Raw genomic sequence first — 24138 nt, 5'->3', positions numbered from 1 at the left:
TCTGTCTCTCTCCTCTTGAGTCCCCCTTTTTCTCCTCCTGTTCATCTCTATCTCCCTCCTCCCTCTCCTCTTCTTCATGTGACTCTGTGAACCTCTCTGGGTGTCCCTAACGGGGGAGAATCTTTTAGCCATTAACCTAGAAGTTTTCTTATCAGGGCTGCATAGTTGGAGAAGTCCTGAGACTACAGGAAGAATAAAACTGAAATCCAGAGGCAGGAGACTTAAGCCCAAAACCTGAGAACACCAGAAAACTCCTGACTACAAGGAACTTTAAGTAATAAGTGACTGTCCAAAAGCCTCCATACCTACACTGAAACCAACCACCACACAAGAGCCAATAAGTTTCAGAGCAAGACATACCACGCAAATTCTCCAGCAACGCAGGAACATAGCCCTGAACATCAACATACAGGCTGCCCAAGGTCACACCTAACACATAGACCCATCTCAAAACTCATTACTGGGCACTCCATTGCTCTCCAAAGAGTAGAAATCAAGTTCCACGCACCAGAACACTGATGCAAGCTTCCCTAACCAGGAAACCTTGACAAGCCAATCGTCTAACCCCACCCACTGGGTTAATCCTCCACAACAAAAAGGAACCACAGACCTCCAGAATACAGAAAGCCCACTCCAGACACAGCAATCTAAACAAGATGAAAAGGCAAAGAAATACCCAACAGGTAAAGGAACATGAAAAATGCCCACCAAGTCAAACAAAAGAGGAGGAGATAGGGAATCTACCTGAAAAAGAATTTAGAATAATGATAATAAAAATGATCCAAAATCTTGAAAACAAAATGGAGTTACAGATAAATAGCCTGGAAACAAAGATTGAAAAGATTCAAGAACTGTTTAATAAAGACCTAGAAGAAATAAAAAAGAGTCAATTACAAATGAATAATGCAATGAATGAGATCAAAAACACTTTGGAGGGAACCAAGAGTAGAATAACGGAGGCAGAAGATAGGATAAGTGAGGTAGAAGATAAAATGGTGGAAATAAATGAAGCAGAGAGGAAAAAAGAAAAAAGGATCAAAAGAAATGAGGAAAACCTCAGGGACCTCTGGGACACTGTGAAACACCCCAACATTCGAATCATAGGAGTTCCAGAAGAAGAAGACAAAAAGAAGGGCCATGAGAAAATACTCGAGGAGATAATAGCTGAAAACTTCCCTAAAATGGGGAAGGAAATAGCCACCTAAGTCCAAGAAACCCAGAGAGTCCCAAACAGGATAAACCCAAGGCGAAACACCCCAAGACACATATTAATCAAATTAACAAAGATCAAACACAAAGAACAAATATTAAAAGCAGCAAGGGAAAAACAACAAATAACACACAAAGGGATTCCCATAAGGATAACAGCTGATCTATCAATAGAAACCCTCCAGGCCAGAAGGGAATGGCAGGACGTACTGAAAGTAATGAAAGAGAATAACCTACAACCTAGATTACTGTATCCAGCAAGGATCTCATTCAGATATGAAGGAGAATTCAAAAGCTTTACAGATAAGCAAAAGCTGAGAGAATTCAGCACCACCAAACCAGCTCTTCAACAAATGCTAAAGGATCTTCTCTAGACAGGAAATGCAGAAAGGTTTTATAAATGTGAACCCAAAACAACAAAGTAAATGGCAACGGGACCACACCTATCAATAATTACCCTAAATGTAAATGGGTTGAATGCCCCAACCAAAAGACAAAGATTGGCTGAATGGATACAAAAACAAGACCCCTATATATGCTGTCTACAAGAGACCCACCTCAAAGCAAGAGACACATACAGACTAAAAGTGAAGGGCTGGAAAAAAATATTTCATGCAAACGGAGACCAAAAGAAAGCAGGAGGCGCAATACTCATATCAGATAAAATAGACTTTCAAATAAAGGAAGTGAAAAGAGACAAAGAAGGACACTACATAATGATCAAAGGATCAATCAAAAAAGAAGATATAACAATTATAAATATATATGCACCCAACATAGGAGCACCGCAATATGTACGGCAAACACTAACGAGTATGAAAGAGGAAATTAATAGTAACACAATAATAGTGGGAGACTTTAATACCCCACTCTCAACTATGGATAGATCAACTAAACAGAAAATTAACAAGGAAACACAAACCTTAAATGACACAATGGACCAGCTAGACCTAATTGATATCTATAGGACATTTCACCCCAAAACAATCAACTTCACCTTTTTCTCAAGTGCACACGGAACATTCTCCAGAATAGATCACATCCTGGGCCATAAATCTGGGCTTGGAAAATTCAAAAAAATTGAAATCATTCCAGTCATCTTTTCTGACCACAGTGCAGTAAGATTAGATCTCAATTACAGGGAAAAAATTGTTAAAACTTCAAACATATGGAGGCTAAATAACACGCTTCTGAATAACCAACAAATCATAGAAGAAATCAAAAAAGAAATCAAAATATGTATAGAAATGAATGAAAATGAAAACACAACAACCCAAAACCTATGGGACACTGTAAAAGCAGTGCTAAGGGGAAGGTTCATAGCATTACAGGCTTACATCAAGAAACAGGAAAAAAACCAATTAAATAACCTAACTCTACACCTAAAGCAATTAGAGAAGGAAGAAATGAAGAACCCCAGAGTTAGCAGAAGGAAAGAAATCTTAAAAAGCAGGGCAGAAATAAATGCAAAAGAAAGTAAAGAGACCATAGCAAAAATCAACAAAGCTAAAAGCTGGTTTTTTGAAAAAATAAACAAAATTGACAAACCATTAGCAAGACTCATTAAGAAACAAAGAGAGAAAAACCAAATTGACAAAATTAGAAATGAAAATGGAGAGATCACAACAGACAACACTGAAATACAAAGGATCATAAGAGACTACTACCAGCAGCTCTATGCCAATAAAATGGACAACTTGGATGAAATGGACAAATTCTTAGAAAAGTATAACTTTCCAAAACTGAACCAGGAAGAAATAGAAGATCTTAACAGACCCATCACAAGCAAGGAAATCGAAACTGTAATCAAAAATCTTCCAGCAAACAAAAGCCCAGGACCAGATGGCTTCACAGCTGAATTCTACCAAAAATTTAGAGAAGAGCTAACACCTATCTTACTCAAACTCTTCCAGAAAATTGCAGATGAAGGTAAGCTTCCAAACTCATTCTATGAGGCCACCATCACCCTAATTCCAAAACCAGACAAAGATGCCACAAAAAAAGAAAACTACAGGCCAATATCACTGATGAACATAGATGCAAAAATCCTTAACAAAATTCTAGCAAACAGAATCCAACAACATATTAAAAAAATCATACACCATGACCAAGTGGGCTTTATCCCAGGAATGCAAGGATTCTTTAATATCCGCAAATCAATCAATGTAATACACCACATTAACAAATTGAAAGATAAAAAGCATATGATTATCTCAATAGATGCAGAGAAAGCCTTTGACAAAATTCAACACTCGTTTATGATTAAAACTCTCCAAAAAGCAGGAATAGAAGGAACATACCTCAACATAATAAAAGCTATATATGACAAACCCACAGCAAGCATCACCCTCAATGGTGAAAAATTGAAGGCATTTCCCCTGAAATCAGGAACAAGACAAGGGTGCCCACTCTCACCACTACTATTCAACATAGTGTTGGAAGTGCTGGCCACAGCAATCAGAGCAGAAAAAGAAGTAAAAGGAATCCAGATAGGAAAAGAAGAAGTAAAACTCTCACTGTTTGCAGATGACATGATCCTCTACATAGAAAACCCTAAAGATTCTACCAGAAAATTACTAGAGCTAATCAATGAATATAGTAAAGTTGCAGGATATAAAATTAACACACAGAAATCCCTTGCATTCCTATATACTAACAATGAAAAAACAGACAGAGAAATTAAGGAAACAATACCATTCACCATTGCAACAAAAAGAATAAAATACTTAGGAGTATATCTACCTAAAGAAACAAAAGACCTATACATAGAAAACTATAAAACACTGATGAAAGAAATCAAAGAGGACACAAACAGATGGAGAAACATACCGTGTTCATGGATTGGAAGAATCAATATTGTCAAAATGGCTATTCTACCCAAAGCAGTCTATAGATTCAATGCAATCCCTATCAAGCTACCAACGGTATTTTTCACAGAACTAGACCAAAGAATTTCACAATTTGTATGGAAATACAAAAAACCTCGAATAGCCAAAGTAATCTTGAGAAAGAAGAATGGAACTGGAGGAATCAACCTGCCTGACTTCAGGCTCTACTACAAAGCCACAGTCATCAAGACAGTATGGTACTGGCACAAAGACAGAAATATAGATCAATGGAACAGAATAGAAAGCCCAGAGATAAATCCACGGACCTATGGACACCTTATCTATGACAAAGGAGGCAAGGATATACAATGGAAAAAAGACAACCTCTTTAACAAGTGGTGCTGGGAAAACTGGTCAACCACTTGTAAAAGAATGAAACTAGAACACTTTCTAACACCATACACAAAAATAAACTCAAGATGGATTAAAGATCTAAATGTAAGACCAGAAACTATAAAACTCCTAGGGGAGAACATAGGCAAAACACTCTCCGACATAAATCACAGCAAGATCCTCTATGACCCACCTCCCAGAATGTTGGAAATAAAAGCAAAACTAAACAAATGGGACCTAATGAAACTTAAAAGCTTTTGCACTACAAAGGAAACTATAAGTAAGGTGAAAAGACAGCCCTCAGATTGGGAGAAAATAATAGCAAACGAAGCAACAGACAAAGGATTAATCTCAAAAATATACAAGCAACTCCTGCAGCTCAATTCTAGAAAAATAAATGACCCAATCAAAAAATGGGCCAAAGAACTAAACAGACATTTCTCCAAAGAAGACATACAGCTGGCTAACAAACACATGAAAAGATGCTTAACATCACTCATTATCAGAGAAATGCAAATCAAAACCACAATGAGGTACCATTACACGCCCGTCAGGATGGCTGCTATCCAAAAGTCTACAAGCAATAAATGCTGGAGAGGGTGTGGAGAAAAGGGAACCCTCTTACACTGTTGGTGCGAATGCAAACTAGTACAACCGCTATGGAAAACAGTGTCGAGATTTCTTAAAAAACTGGAAATAGAGCTGCCATATGACCCAGCAATCCCACTTCTGGGCATACAAACTGAGGAAACCAGATCTGAAAGAGACACGTGCACCCCATTGTTCATCGCAGCACTGTCTATAATAGCCAGGACATGGAAGCAACCTAGATGCCCATCAGCAGATGAATGGATAACGAAGCTGTGGTACATATACACCATGGAATATTACTCAGCCATTAAAAAGAATTCATTTGAACCAGTCCTAATGAGATGGATGAAACTGGAGCCCCTTATGCAGAGTGAAGTAAGCCAGAAAGATAAAGAACATTACAGCATACTAACACATATATATGGAATTAATAAAGATGGTAACGATAACCCTATATGCAAAACAGAAAAAGAGACACAGAAATACAGAACAGACTTTTGAACTCTGTGGGAGAATGTGAGGGTGGGATATTTCAAAAGAACAGCATGTATACTGTCTATGGTAAAACAGATCACCAGCCCAGGTGGGATGCATGAGACAAGTGCTCGGGCCTGGTGCACTGGGAAGACCCAGAGGAATCGGGTGGAGAGGGAGGTGGGAGGGGGGATCGGGATGGGGAATACGTGTAAATCTATGGCTGATTCATAACAATGTATGACAAAACCCACTGAAATGTTGTGAAGTAATTAGCCTCCAACTAATAAAAAAAAAGAAGTAAAACACTGCCAAATTGAAAAAATAATAATAATAAAAAAATAAATTAAATACAAAATTTAAAAAAAAAAAAAGAGAGAGACATGTCCATATCTTGAATTATCAAGTAAAAGAATAACATTTGTGGTTTTGAGGTACACTGCCACATTTCTCTATGTACACCCCAACCCTAAAATGTGTACTGATTTATAATATAAGCCAACCTGAAGCAAAAGCTGTTCCAAGTCATGATGACTTATTTTTTAATGACTTATGAACTGGATTACTATGATGGAGCAGTCAGTCACCCATAGCCAGATATTCTTGAGAGGGAAGTCAAGTGGGCCTTAGGAAGCACTGCTGTTAATAAAGCTAGTGGATGTGACAATTCCAGTGAAACTATTCAAAACCCTAAAGGACGATGCCATCAAGGTGTTGCAGTCAATATGTCTGGAAGACCCAGCAGTGGCCGTAGGACTGGAAAAGGTCAATTCTCATCCCAATTCCCAAGAAGGGTAGTACTTAAACAATGTTCTAACCATCGGATAATTGCATTCATCTCCCGTGAAATAAGATCATGCTTAAATCCTTGCATACTAGGCTTCAGCATTATGTGAACCAAGAACTTCGAGATGTCCAAGCTGGGTTTAGAAAAAGAAAAGGAACCAGAGATCAAATGCCAACATTCACTGGATCATAGAGAAAGCTAGGGAATTTCAGAAAAACAACTATCTCTGTTTCATTGACTATGCCAAAGCCTTCAACTGTGTGGATGATAATAAACTGTGGAAAACTGTTAAAGAGATGGGAATACCAGACCATCTTACCTGTCTCCTGGGAAACATGTATGTGGGTCAAGAAGCAACAGTTAGAACCCTGTATGAAACAACTGATTGGTTCAAGACCGAGAAAGGAATGTGACAGGGCTGCCTGCTGTCACCCTGTTTGTTTAATCTATATGCTGAGCACATCAGGAGAAATGCCGGGCTAGGTGAGTTACAAGCTGGAATCAACATCGGTGGGACAAACATCAACAACTTCATTTATGAGGATGATACCACTCTAACGGCAGAAAGTGCATTTAGAAGTCCTAAATGCAAGTGGCAGCCATGCTGTACTGGAGCAGCCGTGTGGAGATACCCCACGTCCAATGTGAGGAGCGGCGCCTGCGCTTAGCTGGAGCAGCCATGTGGAGATACCCCACGTCCAAGGTCAGAGAAACCCCAGTAAAATGGTAGGTGCTGGAGTGGCTGTGAGGAGATATCCCATGTCCAACGGCAAAGGAGAAGCCCCAACAAGATGGTAGGAGGGGCAAATTCACATTTAGAATCAAACCCCATTCCCGCCAGAGACACTCAGAGGACTCAAACAAACTTTGTGCACAGGACGCAGGGACCCCACAGAGACTGAGACAGAACTGTGTTTGAGCATCTCCTGTGGAGGTAGTGGTCAGCAGTGCTCTGCTGCAGGGACAGGAGCTCTGGGTGTGGGTATGGCATAACTCCTCTTGGAAGAGGTCACCATTAACCCCATTATAGAGCTGCCAGAACTTACACAGGACTGTGACTCTTGGAGGGCACAACAGAACTTTGTGCACCAGGACCCAGGAGAAAGGAACAGTGACCCCACAGGAGACTTGCCTGTGGGTGTCTGGGAGTCTCTGGCGGAGGCGTGGGTCGGCGGTGGCCGGCTGCAGGGTTGGGGGCACTGAGTGTGGCAGTGCATGCATGGGACCTTTTGAGGGAGGTCATCCTTATCTTCATTACCTCCACCACAGTTTGGCCCCAGGTAAATAGCAGGGAGGGAACACAGCTCCACCCATCAACAGAAAATTGGATTAAAGATTTACTGGGCATGGCCCTGCCCATCAGATCAAGACCCAGTATACCCTCAGTCTATCCCATCTGGAAGCTTCCATAAGCCTTTTATCCTTCTCCATCAGAGGACAGACAGACTGAAAAATACCATCACAGAAAACTAACCAATCTGATCACATGGACCACAGCCTTGTCTAACTCAATGAAACTATGAGCCATGGCTTGTAGGGCCACCCAAGACGGATGGGTCATGGTGGAGAGTTCTGACAAAATGTGGCCCACTGGAGAAGGGGATGGGAAACCACTTCAGTATTCTTGCCTTGAGAACCCCATGAAGACTATGAAAAGGCAAAAAGATAGGACACTGAAAGATTAACTCCCCAGGTTGGTAGGTGCCCAATACGCTACTGGAGATCAGTGGAGAAATAACTCCAGAAAGAATGAAGGGATGGAGCCAAAACAAAAACAACACCCAGCTGTTTATGTGACTGATGATGGAAGCAAGGTCCAATGCTGTAAAGAGCAATATTGCATAGGAACCTGGAATGTTAGGTCCATGAATCAAGGCAAATTGCAAGTGATCAAACAGGAGATGATAAGAGTGAACGTCAACATTTTAGGAATCAGTGAACTAAAATGAACTGGAATGGGTGAATTTAACTCAAAAGACCATTATATCCACTACTGTGGGCAGGAATCCCTTAGAAGAAATGGAGTAGCTCTCATAGTCAACAAAAGAGTCTGAAATGCAGTACTTGGGTGCAATCTCAAAAACGACAGAATGATCTCTGCTCATCTCCAAGGCAAACCATTCAATATCATGGTAATCCAAGTCTATGTCCCAACCAGTAATGCTGAAGAAGCTGAAGTTGAACAGTTCTATGAATACCTACAAGACCTTCTAGAAAAAACACCCAAAAAAGATGTCCTTTTCATTATAGGGGACTGGAATGCAAAAGTAGGAAGTCAAGAAACACTTGGAGTAACAGGCAAATTTGGCCTTGGAGTACAGAATGAAGCAGGGCAAAGGCTAATAGAGTTCTGCCAAGAGAATGCACTAGTCATAGCAAACACCCTCTTCCAACAACACAAGAGAAGACTCTACACATGGACATCACCAGATGGTCAACACCAAAATCAGATTGATTATATTCTCTGCAGCCAAAGATGGAGAAACTCTATACAGTCAGCAAAAACAAGACCGGGAGCAGAGTGTGGCTCAGATCATGAACTCCTTATTGCCAAATTCAGATTTAAATTGAAGAAAGTAGGGAAAACCACTAGACCATTCAGGTATGACCTAAATCAAATCCCTAAAGATTATACAGTGGAAGTGACAAATAGATTTAAGGGACTAGATCTGATAGAGAGCCTGATGAACTATGGACAGAGGTTCGTGACATTGTACAGGAGACAGGAATCAAGACTATCCCCCAAAAAAGAAATGCAAAAAAGCAAAATGCCTGCCTGAGGAGGTCTTACAAATGGCTGTGAAAAGAAGAGAAGCAAAAAGCAAAGGAGAAAAGGAAAGATATACCCATTTGAATGCAGAGTTCCAAAGAATAGCAAGGAGAGATAAGAAAGCCTTCCTCAGTGATCAGTGCAAAGAAATAGAGGAAAATAATAGAATGGGAAAGACTAGAGATCTTTTCAAGAAAATTAGAGACACCAAGGGAACATTTCATGCAAAGATGGGCATAATAAAGGACAGAAATGGTCGGGAACTAACAGAAGCAGAAGATATTAAGAAGAGGTGGCAAGAATACACAGAAGAACTATACAGAAAAGATCTTCATGACCCAGATAATCATGATGGTGTGATCACTCACCTAGAGCCAGACATCCTGGAATGTGAAGTCAAGTGGGCCTTAGGAAGCATCACTACGAACAAAGCTAGTGGAGGTGATGGAATTCCAGTTGAGCTATTTCAAATCCTAAAAGATGATGCTGTGAAAGTGTTGCATTCAATATGCCAGCAAATTTGGAAAACTCAGCAGTGGCCATAGGACTGGAAAAGGTCAGTTTTCATTCCAAAATCTAAGAAAGGTAATGCCAAAGAATGCTCAAACTACCACACAGTTGCACTCATCTCACACACTAGCAAAGTAATGCTCAAAATTCTCCAAGCCAGGTTTCAACAATATGTGAACCATGAATGTCCAGGTGTACAAGCTGGATTTAGAAAAGACAGAGGAACCAGAGATCAAATTGCCAACATTTGCTGGGTCATCGAAAAAGCAAGAGAGTTCCAGCAAAACATCTATTTCTGCTTTATTGACTATGCCAAAGCCTTTGACTGTGTGGATCATAATAAGCTGTGGAAAATTCTTCAAGCGATAGGAATATCAGACCACCTGACCTGCCTCTTGAGAAATCTGTATGCAGGTCAAGAAGCAACAGTTAGAACTGGACATGGAAAAACAGACTGGTTCCAAATCGGGAAAGGAGTATGTCAAGGCTGTATATTGTCACCCTGCTTATTTAACTTATATGCAGAGTACATCAAGAGAAACTCTGGGCTGGATGAAGCACAAGCTGGAATCAAGATTGCTGGGAGCAATATCAATAACCTCAGATATATAGATGACACCACCCTTATGGCAGAAAGCAAAGAAGAACTAAAGAGCCTCTTGATGAAAGTGAAAGAGGAGAGTGAAAAAGTTGGCTTAAAGCTCAACATTCAGAAAACTAAGATCATGGCATCCCGTCCCATCACTTCATGGCAAATAGATGGAGAAACAGCGGACACAGTGGCTGAATTTCTTTTGGGGGGCTCCAAAATCACTGCAGATGGTGACTGCAGCCATGAAATTAAAAGACGCTTCTTCTCCTTGGAAGAAAAGGTTATGACCAACCTAGACAGCATATTACAAAGCAGAGGCACTACTTTGCCAACAGAGGTTTGAATAGTCAAGGCTATGGTTTTTCTAGCAGTCACATATGGATGTGAGAGTTGGCCTATAAAGAAAGCTGAGCACCAAAGAATTGATGGTTTTGAACCGTGGTGTTGGAGAAGACTCTTGAGAGTCCCTTGAACTGCAACGAGATCCAACCAGTCCAGCCTAAAGGAGATCAGTCCTGAATGTTCTTTGGAAGGACTGATGTTGAAGCTGAAACTCCAATACTTTGGCCACTTGATGTGAAGAGCTGACTCATTTGAAAAGACCCATGATTATGGGAAAGATCAAGGGCAGGAGGAGAAGGGGACAACAGAGGATGAGATGGTTGGATGGCATCACCAACTCAATGGAGTTTGAGTAAACTCTGAGAGTTGGTGATATACAGGGAGGCCTGGTGTGCTGCAGTCCATGGGGTCGCAAACAGTCAGAGACGACTGAGTTACTGAACTGAACTGAACTGAAGAGGAACTAAAAAGCCTCTTGATGAGGGTGAAGGAGGAGAGTAAAAGAGCCAGCTTAAAACTAAATATTAAAAAACCTAAGATCATGGCATCCGGCCCCATTACTTCATCGCACATTGAGGGGGAAAAGGTGGAAGTAGTGACAGATTTCCTCTTCTTGGACTCTAAGATAACTGTGGATGGTGACTGCAGCCATGGAATCAGAAGACATTTACTTCTTGGCAGGAAAGCTACGACAAATCTAGACAGTATGTTGAAAAACAGAGACATTATTCTGCCGACAAAGGTTCACATAGTCAAGGCTAAGGTCTTCCCAGTGGTCACATATGGCTGTGAGAGCTGGACCATAAAGATTCAGAGCGCCAAAGAATCGATACCTTTGAACTATCGTTCTATAGAAGATTCCTGAAAATCTTTTTGACAGCAAGGAGATCAAACCCATCAGTCTTAAGGGAAATCAACCCTGAATACTCACTGGAAGGACTGATGCTGAAGATGAAACTCCAGTATTTTGGCCATCTGATGCAAACAACTGACTCATTGGGAAAGTTCCTGATGTTGGGAAAGATTGAGGAAAGAAGGAGAAAAGGGCATCTGGGGATGAGATGGCTGGATGGCATCGCTGATGCAATGGACATGAACTTGGGCAAACTTTGGGAGATGGTGAGGGACAGGGAGTCCTGGTGTGCTGCAATCCATGGAGTTGTTAAGAGTTGGACATGACTGGGTGACTGAACAACAACAAGGGTCTAACTAACTAAATTCATTTAAAATTTCCCTATTTAGTACAAAGGTCTTGAGAGCTTCTCTAGAATTATATGGAATCTATGGCATTCCTCATGAAAGTGACTTGAAAGGCACAATTCAGTCAGCCTTAAGGTACGTCCTTCCTTTCTTAAGCCTGAATTTTCTAATTGCTAAGCATTTCATTGAGGGATTAGTCACTGGGTTTGAGTTGCCTAATTGAATCAGTCATTTTCCATGCCACTGAACACAAGTCAGGACATTTCAATGACTGATGTGAGCTGAGCTGGGTGTGTATTTGGTGCATTTCTCATGCCTCTGTCTTCAAAAGCATAGGATAAAGAACGCTGACAAGATAAACAAGCAAGAGACAATTCCTGTTTTCTCGGTTACCTTGAAGTTTGCCTCTGTTTATCCTAAGCTTTAGTATTCTTATATATTAGTCTGCTGCTTCTAGAAATCCATTTCCCAGGAATATTTGGACTTCCTGGAAATCATGGCCATTAGTGTCAACAGCAGCATCATGATTGTTTTTTTTAACACGCTTCATTGTTCTCTTCTTTCACGCAAGTGGAAAAGTACAAAAAAATAAATTGGAACTGGACTTACTCTGAAGACTGTGGGGACTTGCTACTACAGACTGAACAGAAAAATTCATACTGTTCTTACAGCTTTTCACCCAGCCAGAACATTTGAGTGAAACAGTGGAAAACCCAGCCAAGTCCTCCAGATGCATGATTCCAGGTAACACCAGATATTAGCGTAGATAAACATCCCATGGATCAACTGAATTTTCTACCTTTGAACTGTTTTGGTAATTTTTTTTCTCATTGCAGAAGCTTGTTTTCTGCAGCACTTCAGAACTCCAGCAAGTGCCTACTTGCGTCTCATTTTAAGAGAGAATTCCATGATTGAGTTAAAAGTCAAGAGCAAGATAGACAAGTCAGTTTCTAGTCCCTTTCTCGGTGACTTGGGAATTCGCCTGATTTGATTCCATTCACACTGCCTGTTTGCCTTCTCTGCACTCCCGGGGGTCACAACCTAGGGGTGGAGAGTGGGGTAATGACCTCTCTCCCAGCAAATGGTTCTGCAGCTGCTGTCCTCACCGTGGCTGGACTTTCTGGGTGAGGATAGCACTGGGTAACCCTAATTAAAGTCCTATCCAAGCTCAAACTTCACAACCAAACAAACCAGTTTTACAATACCCAGGAATTTAATTTGGCCTCACACTTGCAGCAGGGGGAAAAAGCAACACAAGAAAAGGGAAAAAAGCTAGCACCTCGGCCAACCGGCAGCCAACCGCCTTCTGAACACCTTGCCAAATTGATCTAATTAAGAAACATTAGCGGTCCCAAGACAGGTCTGAAGACAAAGGTTCGGATGAGACACGCTGTTCTTGACAGCAGTTGGGGAAAACCGCAAAGTTTTCCAGCCCGGGTGAGTCTCTTCGATATTTAAATAACGAAGCAAAGTACAAGGATAACCTCAATTTGACAGCTTTTTTGTGCATCTCAGGAATAAAAAGCCAAGTCTAAAACACATTAATCTCAGAACAAAATTTGGTTTTAGCTTAAAAAAAAAAAAAAAAAACTATAGGGTTTTCCTGGCTACGATGAAACGAACTGCCTTGGCTTATTTGTACATATCCTAGGAAATTAACAAAATCGTGACTTAGATACATGTTCCCTTCCAAGTCCCTCTTACCACCAGCCTCATCAAGAGCACCTTCTAAAGAAAGCAGATCAAATCGTTGTAGTGAAAGACACTGGGGATGTGCTTGCATTTACTCCATGCCAGGTATTTTCTTTTTAAACCTAATCTGAAAAATAGTCCTGCTGAGGCGAAGCAAGGGCCAGTTCCGGCCCTGAGCAGGGCTGTCCACTTACCTGTGATCAGCACCGCCTTTTGATCCACAGGTAACAACTCTTGGCCAGAAAAGTAAGTATACATGACGAAATACAACAGGGAGAAGAGGACTAAGCCCCAGAAGAGGGACAGGCTGATCAGGTAAGCTCCTCCCCAGAGGCCCGCCAGGCAGACCACCTTTCTCCCCACCTGCCCTGGGCTCGTCTTGAGTTTGCAAAGAATTGTTCCTCCCAGCAGTGCGGTGACAGTCAGGCAGAGCCAGCCTGGCTCAGAAAAGAAAGTGCCCATTCTCGGCGGCTCTGCACCCTTCCGTGTTCACGGCCAGTGAGGCAAGTGGGCAAAGGCAGTCTGGAGGCAGCCTGGGTTATATGAACAGGGAGACAAGAAGGGAGGGGGAGAAAGCAGCCCCAGCTCACTTAAGCATACTCATACAGCCACATAGTTCCTGGTGGATAATTTAAATCAGTCTGCAGTTTAATATAAATACTGGAGCACTGACTATTTGATTACTACCCCCCCACGCCCACTGCACATATGTCACAGATGTGTACTCACCCACAAAAAAACACATGCATCATATTTTTTTTTGTAATCACCTCTGGAGAGATAACTAGTTGGGTAATAATTGACAGAATTCAAACTGTCTGAACTGTGAATAATGAAACCTCTAGCTCACAGAAGATTTCTTCTCCTTTCAGAGCCTGTGGTATGTGGGTCAAGCCTCTTTTCTGACCCAGGGGTATGTGTGTCTGTGTGTGTGTGTCTATGTAAATCCAGGCAACCACTCTGGAAGATCAACTCTGGAAGGGAAACAGATCACTGATTTCGTCCACATCTGCAGCACTCCTGCCATCTCCCACTGGAGCCAGGCTGAAGGGTTGGATGGAAAGAGAATGAAGTAGAGGAAGAGATTCTTGGCAGAAGAGAAGTGCTTTGGTCTCACCAGAGGAAAGACAAGCCAGGGAGAGATAACGCTATAATAAAAATATGACTAATGGTCGATAGATATCTATTTGTGCCAGGAGCCATGTTCAGCGGAGACTCGATTTTCTGCCAACCTCTGCTCCAGGCAGTAGCTTTCAACAGTCAATATGCACAGCATCTCTGAACACAGTATCTCTGTGAAGTAACTTCTATCACTGTAGTAATGTTATGGGTGAGGACATTGAGGCACAGAGAGCTTAAGCGACTTGCCCAAGATCACACGGAAGTGGGAACAAGCAGTCTTATTTCAGAGTTTTATGCTCTAACCACTCTACTGTCCTAGGGGAAAAAAATTAAAGACAATTAGTATATTATGTACTAGCTCTTCTTTATTTTAGCCTCATTTGAAGCATGAAATAGTTCAAGGTGGATGTTACTATGCACATTTTACAGTGTGGAAAATTGAGGCTGGAAGAGGATAAGCTACTTAAGAATAGTGGGTCAAAAAAAAAAAAAAAAAGAATAGTGGGTCAAGACCCACAGCCATGACTCAATTTTCTCAAAAGGCAGCACTCGGGAGCATTGACAATGCTGACAGCCCCAAGAGGTCACCACCCCACTTGAGTTTACAGCCTCCTGTGCTCTGGGCACCTGTCTAAGAGGGACCCAGAATTCTGATAAAGCTGACTGTTGGCATCTCTGGAGAAACAAGAAAAGTCCTCAGTCTGAGGTCGGATTGGCTGTATTCAAATCCAATCTCAGCTCTGCAGCTTAATAGCTAGGTTGTCTTGGGTGGGTGATTCTTTTTCCCTAAACCCTCATCGCCTCAGCTGTAAAACCATAAAAACACTAAGGTAAAGTGCTAAGCATATCCTGCCTGGCACACCAGAAGGAGCCTCATCAGTGCTGGCAATTTGCATTTCTTCAACAAGAGAGAAAGAACCAGGGGAGGAAAACAGAGCACCTAGTGGCATGTAGATTTCTCACAAACCCTGCTGAAGTTAGCACATGCTGAGGGTGGGGAGGAGGTGTGGGATTGTGTTGCTCTTTAGTTGCTAAGTCGTGTCTGACTCTTTTGTGATCCCATGGACTGTAGCCAGCCAGGTTCCTCTGTGAATGGGATTCTCCAGGCAAGAGTACTGGAATGGGTTGCCATTTCCTCCTCCAGGGGATCTTCCCAACCCAGGGATTGAAGCCACATCTCCTGCAATGGCAAGTGGATTCTCTACCCCTGAGCCACCAGGGAAGCCCGAGGTCAGGGGAGAGGACTCCAGTGATGGATGATGGGGCGGAGGCAGGACTTTGGAGGATGTGTACCTAGCAGCCCATCAGGGAAGAAGGTAGGTAGAGCTTTGGATCAGAGTCGGGGAAGCTGTCTTCTGGCCTCAGATGAGCCTGAGATGAACCACTGGGCTCAGCCAGCTCAGCTGTAAAGGGAGATGAGGCCGAGCCACCTGGTCTTGGCGCTATCTCAAGACCCAAGGAGGGATAGTTCTTGGATTTCCCTGGTGGTCCTGTGGTTAATCGCCTTCTGGACCATCACCTCCCAATGCAGCAGATGGAGGTACAATCCTTGGTCAGGGAGGTAAGATCCCATGTGCCTCGCGGCCAAAACAACCAAAACATAAAACAGAAGCACTATTGTAACAAATTCAATAGAAACTTCTAAAAAAAAAATGGTCAACATCAAAAAATCTTAAAAAAAAAAAAAATGAGGGGAGATTGGGCCTGAAACTTATTGTGCTGTGGGACCATGAGGGGTGACGACAAAGCCATTATGGGGGTCTCACTTGGGGCAATGGCCCTTCTTGTCTGCCCTCCCGGCCACAAGGACATCAGAAGTTGTCGGCTTCAGGTCAGGGAGCTGAGGGGTAAGGATCTGAAATCCCGCTTGGTGAGCCCCGAGATCGCCCTCACTCCACACACCCCATTTCCTCCTGTCAACTGTCCGCAAACCCGTCCCCCGAGCTGGTACCTCATGGTCCTTGTGGCCTCCTCAGCCAGGAGGATTCAGTCAAGCTAGCTCTGATGTCAGATGGATTCTAGGTGAGAATGCGGGAGAGTTATGGCTCTTGGTCGGGGCCCTCCGTGCTTTTTCTGGCCCCTGGGGCTGGGACCTGACCCCGACGCGGGTTTTCTGACAGTGCACACCCACCAGAGACAGAGCGAATCTTCTCCTGGTGGCGGCCCATGTGGCTTCCCAGCTGCTCGATGCTGGGGCCCCCAAGGAAAAGGCAAAAGATGCTGTGATGTAGGGGAAGGGGGTATGCTATATTAAGAATGCGAGCTTTATTTTCTTATTTCTGTTGAATGTTTTGATGTACAATGTTGTGTTACTTTCTGCCACACAGAAAAGTGATCCAGTTATACATATAGACACATTCTTTTTGTATTATTTTTAATTATTTATTATTATTGTTATTATTTTGGCTGTGCTGGGTCTTCGTTGCTGGGCAAGGGCTTTCTCTAGTTGTGGCCAATGGAGGCTCCTCTTTGCTGTGGTGCACAGGCTTCTCATTGCAGCGGCTTCTCTTGCCGCAGAGCATGGACTCTACGTGCATCGGCTCAGTAGTTGCGGCAGGCAGGCTTAGTTGCTATGTGCCAGGTTGGATCATCTTAGACCACGGAGCCAACCCATGTCCCCGGCGCTGGCAGGCGAAGTCTTAACCACCGGACCACCAGGGAAGTCCTGTACACTTTCTTATTTTAATTTTATTTTCCATTAGGGCTTATCATAGGTTATTGAATATAGTTCTCTGTGCTCTACAGTAGGACTTTATGGTTTATCAGACAGTAGAAAGTGAAAGTGAAAATGTGAGTTGGTCAGTCGTGTCCGACTCTTCGCAACCCCATGGACTGTAGCCCGCCAGGCTCCTATATCCATGGAATGCTCCAGGCAAGAATACTGGCATGGGTAGCCATTCCCTTCTCTGGGGGATCTTCCTGAACGGGGGATCAAACCCAGGTCTCCTGCATTGCAAGCGGATTCTTTACCGTCTGAGCCACCAGGGAAGCCCTTATACTGACTAACTCCAGCCTCCCACTCCATCCGCCCCCTAACACTTTCCCTCTTGGCCACAAGTCTGTTCTTGTCCGTAAGTCTGTTTCCTGTTTCACAGATAGGTTCATTTGTGTTGTGTTTTAGATTCACATATAGTAGTATCCTATGATATTTGTCTTTCTCCTTCTGATTTACTTCAGTTAGTATGATAGTCTCTAGTAACATCCATGTTGCTGCAAATGGCATTATTTCAAAGTATACATGAGCTTTAAAGACTCACAGGACTGAGTTTGAACCGTGACCCTGCCAACTTACTAGCTGTGAGGCATTGGGCAAATTACCTGCCCTTCCTGAGTCTCAATCCTCTCCTCTGAAGGAGGGTAGATGGTGGTGGAAAGGGAGGGGTTTTACCATTGGGAAAACAGACATGGGACTGCAGAATTCCCGGTTGAAAACTAGTTCAATCCCACCTGATCTTTGGATATGTCTTCGTTCAGATTGAGGACTCCAGGGCCCTAGTCCATCTGAGGGGCTGCTCTACCTCTGAATGAGGACTTCTTCCATCTGACTGAGCTGAACTGGGTCTCCTGTTCATCCCCATTATTCTATCCCAGAGCTTTCCTTGAGACCATTTTTGCTTGACCAATGTTCCATTTCTGGCAAACTTGCACTTAGCTTTCCAGGGGGGTGGTGCCAATTGGATCAAGTCATTCTTGTTAATGGTGTCAATGAGCCAGTGTGTTGCTTCCTTCTGCCAGCAGAGGTCACTTTTTGAAGGCACCTTCTGGCCCAGACGGTAAAGAATCTGCCTGCAATGCAGAAAACCTGGGTTCAATCCCTTGGTTGGGAAGATGGCAACCCACTCCAGCATTCTTGCCTGGAAAATCCCACGGACAGAGGAATCTGGTGGGCTACAGTCCATGCAGTCACAAAGAGTCAGACACAACTGAGCGACTAACACTCTGAAGACAAGATATCTTATCCCATTTCTCAACCCAGGGAAGGGGGGGAAATGCTGAGAATCTGGAATGTATATTTTCTTAGAATTGATGGCTCTTGAGTTGAAGAAGTAAAACATGGATTCCCTCTGTAACATCCCCACCAAGTGGTCATCTTGTCTACTGCCAGTATGCCTCTCATGACAGGCACTCAGAAGCCCCTGTAGCTTTTGAGAACAGTTGAGAACCAGTTGAGAACAGTTCAGAGTGTTAGAAAGCTCTCCTCTAGTCTGAATTGTATCATGTCACTTGTCCATCGTTTTTCAGAGTGTCACACAAGCCACCTTAGTAGTCCCTGTTTCATTCAGACGTTTGAAGACTCCTGTGGTGTCTTACTTTCCCCAAGTGGGTGGCCCTCAGTTCTCTCGGTTGCCCCTTATGTAAAGTAGAACATAATCTATCTGGCACTTAGTGTCTGAAGGAGCCCTAAGTTTAAGAGTTCAAACATTTTTAAAAAAACCATGTTGTTGCAGTAACTGAAGAAATGTTGTTATAATGAATGTAATAGCATGATGACAACATAATTCATCCAGTAGAGAACGACCTTGTGTGGATGTCACCACGACCCAAATGTCGAGATACGGAGACGACGGTGCTGTCATATGGCTCATCCCACGGACATCAGGGTGGTCTTGGAGTAGCACGAGGTTTGCCATGTTTTTCAAGCTTTGGGATGATAACTAACATTTTAAGTGTTTAGCTGTAATTGTGCAAATATTATATACCCGTTCTCTAGTTCACATTTGGGAGTTGGGAGAGACACAACAAGGTGGTGCTGGATGGAGTCTTTTTTTTCTGCCACTGAACTATGGTCGGGTGAAAATGTTGAAATCATTAATTTCAAATAGATCAGATCTAAATTTATTGTATAGGGTTTCAAAAATGCTTAGCAGCCTGGCCTTTCCTAGAATAGAACTCAAGTACTTACTTCTCCTCTGAAAGGTCAGGCCCAGAAGAGGTCACAATATTTTTAGTACAGTGCAAACAACACAGAATAGAGTAAGATGATCACCTCCCCTATCCCTGAAGAGATATCTTTAGTTATATGTCCAAAGACTCATTTGGTCTTTTGACAGTAGTGTACTGTGGCTTACTCCCATTGTGTTTGCTATCAAGTAAAATTCAAATTTTTGCAGCTTTCTTGTCACTTTTAAATTATTTTGGTGTCAAAAATATAAATGTAAGTAAATATCCATGAGTCCATGCTGATACAGATAAATGATTAAATAAGTAAATAAATGGAGAAAAGACAAATCTCTCATGCAGAAAATTTCCAATTAATTTACATAGATACACCCACTCAAGGAGGTGGAACAGAACTCACACTAAGAAGTGTGGGCTGCACATAGTGACTTCCTTCCAAAATACACAACCTGGAAGCTAAGACAGGAACCTGCCATGGAGAAACATGAACAAACTCCGTCTCAGCCAGGTGATTGAGATCAACATGACCAGTGATAAGTCACATAATGAAAATGGCACAATTATCCTTGCATAACATTCTGCAAAACACCTGGCCAACACTCTTCAAAGCCATCAAAGTCATCAAAAACAAGGAACTGCTGAGAAACAGTCACAGCCTAGAGAAGTCTAAGGAAACATGACAAGTAGATGTAACGTGGGATCTTGGATGGGGTCCTGGAACAGAAACAGGACCAGGACATCGGGTAAAAAGTATAGACTTTAGTTAGTAATAATGTATCAGCATTGGCTCATTAGCTGTGACAGCCACCCCGCAGTAATGGAAGATATAGGGGAGAATGGGTGGAAGTACAGAACTCCATAATAATCTTTGTCTCTTAATCAAACAGTTTAATTCATTTTGTTAAATGTGAGTGTTGATATATTTAGTTTAAACCCATCATTTTACTGTTTACCTTCTATTATTAGTCCCTTCTATTCTATATTACTTTTCTACTTTTTTACTTCTTTTGCATTAATTATTTTTCAGCCCATCTTCCACCCTCCCCCCTCCTTACATTTACAGTTACATACTTTCAAAAAATAGATTTATTTATTTGGCCACACCAGGTCTTAGTTGCATACCAGGTCTTTGATCATCCAACTCGATGCAGCATGCAAACCCTTAGTTGTGACATGTGGGATCTAGTTCACTGACCAGGGACTGAACTCATGCCTCCTGCATTGGGAGAGTCTTAGCCACCAGACCACCCGGGAAGTCCTTGACAGTTACACACTTTTTATGATTCTTTTAATAGTTACTTACGACACGTATCAAAGTCAACATGACTTGGCATTTTGGCTCCCTATCTACACAATAGAGGACCTTTGAGCACCATAGCACCGTTCCACCCTTCCTGACTTGAATGCAATGTTGTCATTAATTTTTATTACCTAGATATGTCAAATCACATATGATACTACTATATTTGTCTTATAAGTCAAATGTTTAGCTAATTTTCCCACAAAGTTGTTACCTTTTGTGACTTCTCATTCTTTCTCATATCTTCAATGCTTAATCCCAAAGTACTTTTTCTCTGGTGTTTCCTTTAGTGTGGGGGCCAGTGAGGAAATCTCTCAATTTTTGTTTTTCTAAAAATGTCTCCATCATTTTTTGAAGAATATTTTCACTGGGTATAGAATTTCTTGTTGGCAGTTGTTTTCTTTCAGCATTTTTATTCCTTTGGGGAGATATGTTTTCTGTTTTATCTAGGTCTACTGGATAAGTTATGAAAGTGAAGTTGCTCAGTCATGTCTGACTCTTTGCAACCCCATGGGCTATAGCCTACCAGGTTCCTCTGTCCATGGAATTCTCCAGGCAAGAATCCTGGAGTGGGTTGGATTTCCATCTCCAGGGGATCTTCCCAACCCAGGGATCAAACCCAGGTCTCCTGCATTGCAGGCAGATGCTTTACCCTCTGAGCCACCAGGGAAGGCCAAACATTCAGAAAGCTCAACATTCATTAAAGCTCAACATTCAGAAAACTAAGATCATGGCATTTGGTCCCATCACTTCATGGTAAATAGATGGGGGGAAACAGTGGAAACAGTGTCAGACTTTATTTTTGGGGGATCCAAAATCACCGCAGATGGTGATTGCAGCCATGAAATTAAAAGATGCTTACTCCTTGGAAGGAAAGTTATGACCAACCTAGATAGCATATTAAAAGGCAGAGACATTACTTTGCCAACAAAGGTCCATCTGGTCAAGGCTATGGTTTTTCCAGTGGCCATGTATGGATGTGAGTGTTGGACTGTGAAGAAAGCTGAGAGCCAAAAAATTGATGCTTTTGAACTATGGTGTTGGAGAAGACTCTTGAGAGTCCCTTGGACTGCAAGGAGATCCAACCAGTCCATCCTAAAGGAGATCAGTCCTGGGTGTTCATTGGAAGGACTGATGTTGAAGCTGAAACTCCAATACTTTGGCCACCTCATGTGAAGAGCTGACTCATTGGAAAAGACCCTGATGCTGGGAGGGATTGGGGGCAGGAGGAGAAGGGGACGGCAGAGGAAGAGATGGCTGGATGGCATCACCAACTCGATGGGCATGAGTCTGAGTAAACTCTGGGAGTTGATGACGGACAGGGAGGCCTGGCGTGCTGCGATTCATGGGGTCGCAAAGAATTGGACACGACTGAGCGACTGAACTGAACTGATTGGATAAGTTCTCAGCAAAAGTGCTGATCCTAATTACCTTGTCTGCTGTTACTGAAAGCAAAGTTCCTGATTCTCTTTTTATACCATCTGGTAAGACTCACCTCTCCCTGTCCTTGTATGATATGTTATTTATATAAAAGTAGAAATCCTGTTAAAAACAGGTCCACTGTGCTAGCCTCCCAGCAACATGTCATGGGGAACATGTCTACAGGTATCTTCCATAGATTTATCTAGGTGTTAAAATAAGACATTTAATAAAATACTAATTCATTCATCACATATTTATAGAGTTCATACTATGTGCCGGATGCTGTTCTAGGTACTGTGAATGCAACAGTGTGGGGGGGGGGGGGAATGACTTGGTTCACGCTCTCATAGAGTTTAAATTCTAGTCAGGGAAACAGACCATTAAATAGCTAATTACAACATAGCTATGAGAGATGTACCACTGGAAATCATTTTCTCAGGTTGATGTTAATCATCTGACATGTCTTTATCTTGCCAACAGTGATATCAAAAGTGACCTTGTCAAATCCTTTGCTGAAATCCAAAGTCAACATGTTTATTCATTCCACCAATCAGCAGAGTACCTTTAATCTGACATATTTATTTACTGGTCAACCATGTTAATTCCTGGGAACTGTGGATTCCTCTTCTAATATTACCCAAACTGTTTTTTAATAAAACCCATGATGAGAATCTAATTCCCTGCTCTGGTCTGTGATTTTCAGAAGGCATTTTCTTTCCCTTTTTAGAAGAAACAAAAACTGGGAGTGTAGGGCTTTCAGAACCCTGAAGCATTTCTCAGAATAATTAATTAATACACAAAACAAAAAGATGTGATATACTATGTCAGAAACAGTAAACATGTGGGGGAAGTGGTAAAAAGGCAAGATTGTTAAAATGTATTTAAACTTAGGAGATCAGCAACTTTAAATATATATACATATACACATATATATATATATATATACACACACACACACACACAAATATGTGTGTTTGCATACATATATACACATACATACCTCACAGTAACCACAAACCAAAAATTTATGACACATACACACACAGAAAAAAGAAAGGACTCCAAACATAATACTAAAAATAGTCATCAAGTAACAAGGGAAGAGAAGAGAAGAAGAAAGGAACAAAAAAGAACTACAAAAACAACCCCAAAACAACAAAATGGCAATAAGTACATACCTATCAACAATTGTTTTAAATGTAAATGAACTAAATACTTCAATCAAAAGACATAGAGTGGCTGAATGGATACAAAAACAAGAGCCATATATGTGCTGCCTGTAAGAGACTCACTTCAAATCCAAAGACACCGACAAACTGAAGATGAGGGAATGGAAAAAGATATTTCATGTAAGTGGAAATGAAAAGAAAGCTGGAGTAGCAATACTTATATCAGACAAAATAACTCTAAAACAAAACTGCAACAAGAGACAATAAAAAAACATTGCATAATAATTAAGGAATCGATCCAAGAAGAAGATTTAATAGTTATAAATACATATACATAGCTTCCCCAGTGGCTCAGTGGTAGAGAATCTGCCTGCAATGCAGGAGACCCAGGAGATGCAGATTTGATCCTTGGGTCAGGAAGATCCTCCAGAGAAGGAAATGGCAACCCACTCTAGTATTCTTTCCAGCAAAATCCCATAAACAGAGGAGTCTGGCAGGCTGCAGCCCATAGGATCACAAAAAGTTGGACAAGACTGAGTGACTGAGCATACACATAGACAGCAATGTTCATTGCAGAATTATTTACTATTGCCAAGATATGAAATCAATGCAAGTGCCCATAAATTAATGGATAAAGAAGATATACATAAACACACATATATATATACACACCCACACATACATGCATACACACACAAACACAATGGAATATTACTTAGCTATAAAAAAAGAAGAAAATCTTCCTATTTGCAACAACATGGATGGATCTAGATAGTATTATGCTCACTGAAATGTCAGAGAAAGACAAGTACTGTATGATTTCACTTATATGTGGAAA

The 24138-nt window shown here is 41.9% G+C and overlaps 1 protein-coding gene across 2 annotated transcripts in view; it reads right to left on the bottom strand.

Moving 5' to 3' along the window:
- Positions 1 to 14027, bottom strand: part of HSD17B2 (hydroxysteroid 17-beta dehydrogenase 2) — a 93198-nt gene extending 79171 nt beyond the window's left edge. Inside the window, exon 1 of one of the 2 annotated variants that reach the window (XM_061138265.1) lies at positions 13583 to 14027. In XM_061138265.1, the coding sequence (XP_060994248.1) occupies positions 13583 to 13850 (268 nt within the window). In that variant the 5' untranslated portion in view covers positions 13851 to 14027. The remainder of the gene's footprint in view (positions 1 to 13582) is intronic. The other variant, XM_061138260.1, reaches the window with a different exon arrangement.
- Positions 14028 to 24138: the final 10111 nt, after the last annotated feature.

The sequence above is a fragment of the Dama dama genome, chromosome 4 (assembly GCF_033118175.1).
Source record: "Dama dama isolate Ldn47 chromosome 4, ASM3311817v1, whole genome shotgun sequence".
NCBI lineage: Eukaryota > Metazoa > Chordata > Mammalia > Artiodactyla > Cervidae > Dama > Dama dama.
The sequence above is the reverse complement of the archived record's forward strand: the minus strand, read 5'-3'. Positions and strand labels throughout refer to the sequence as shown.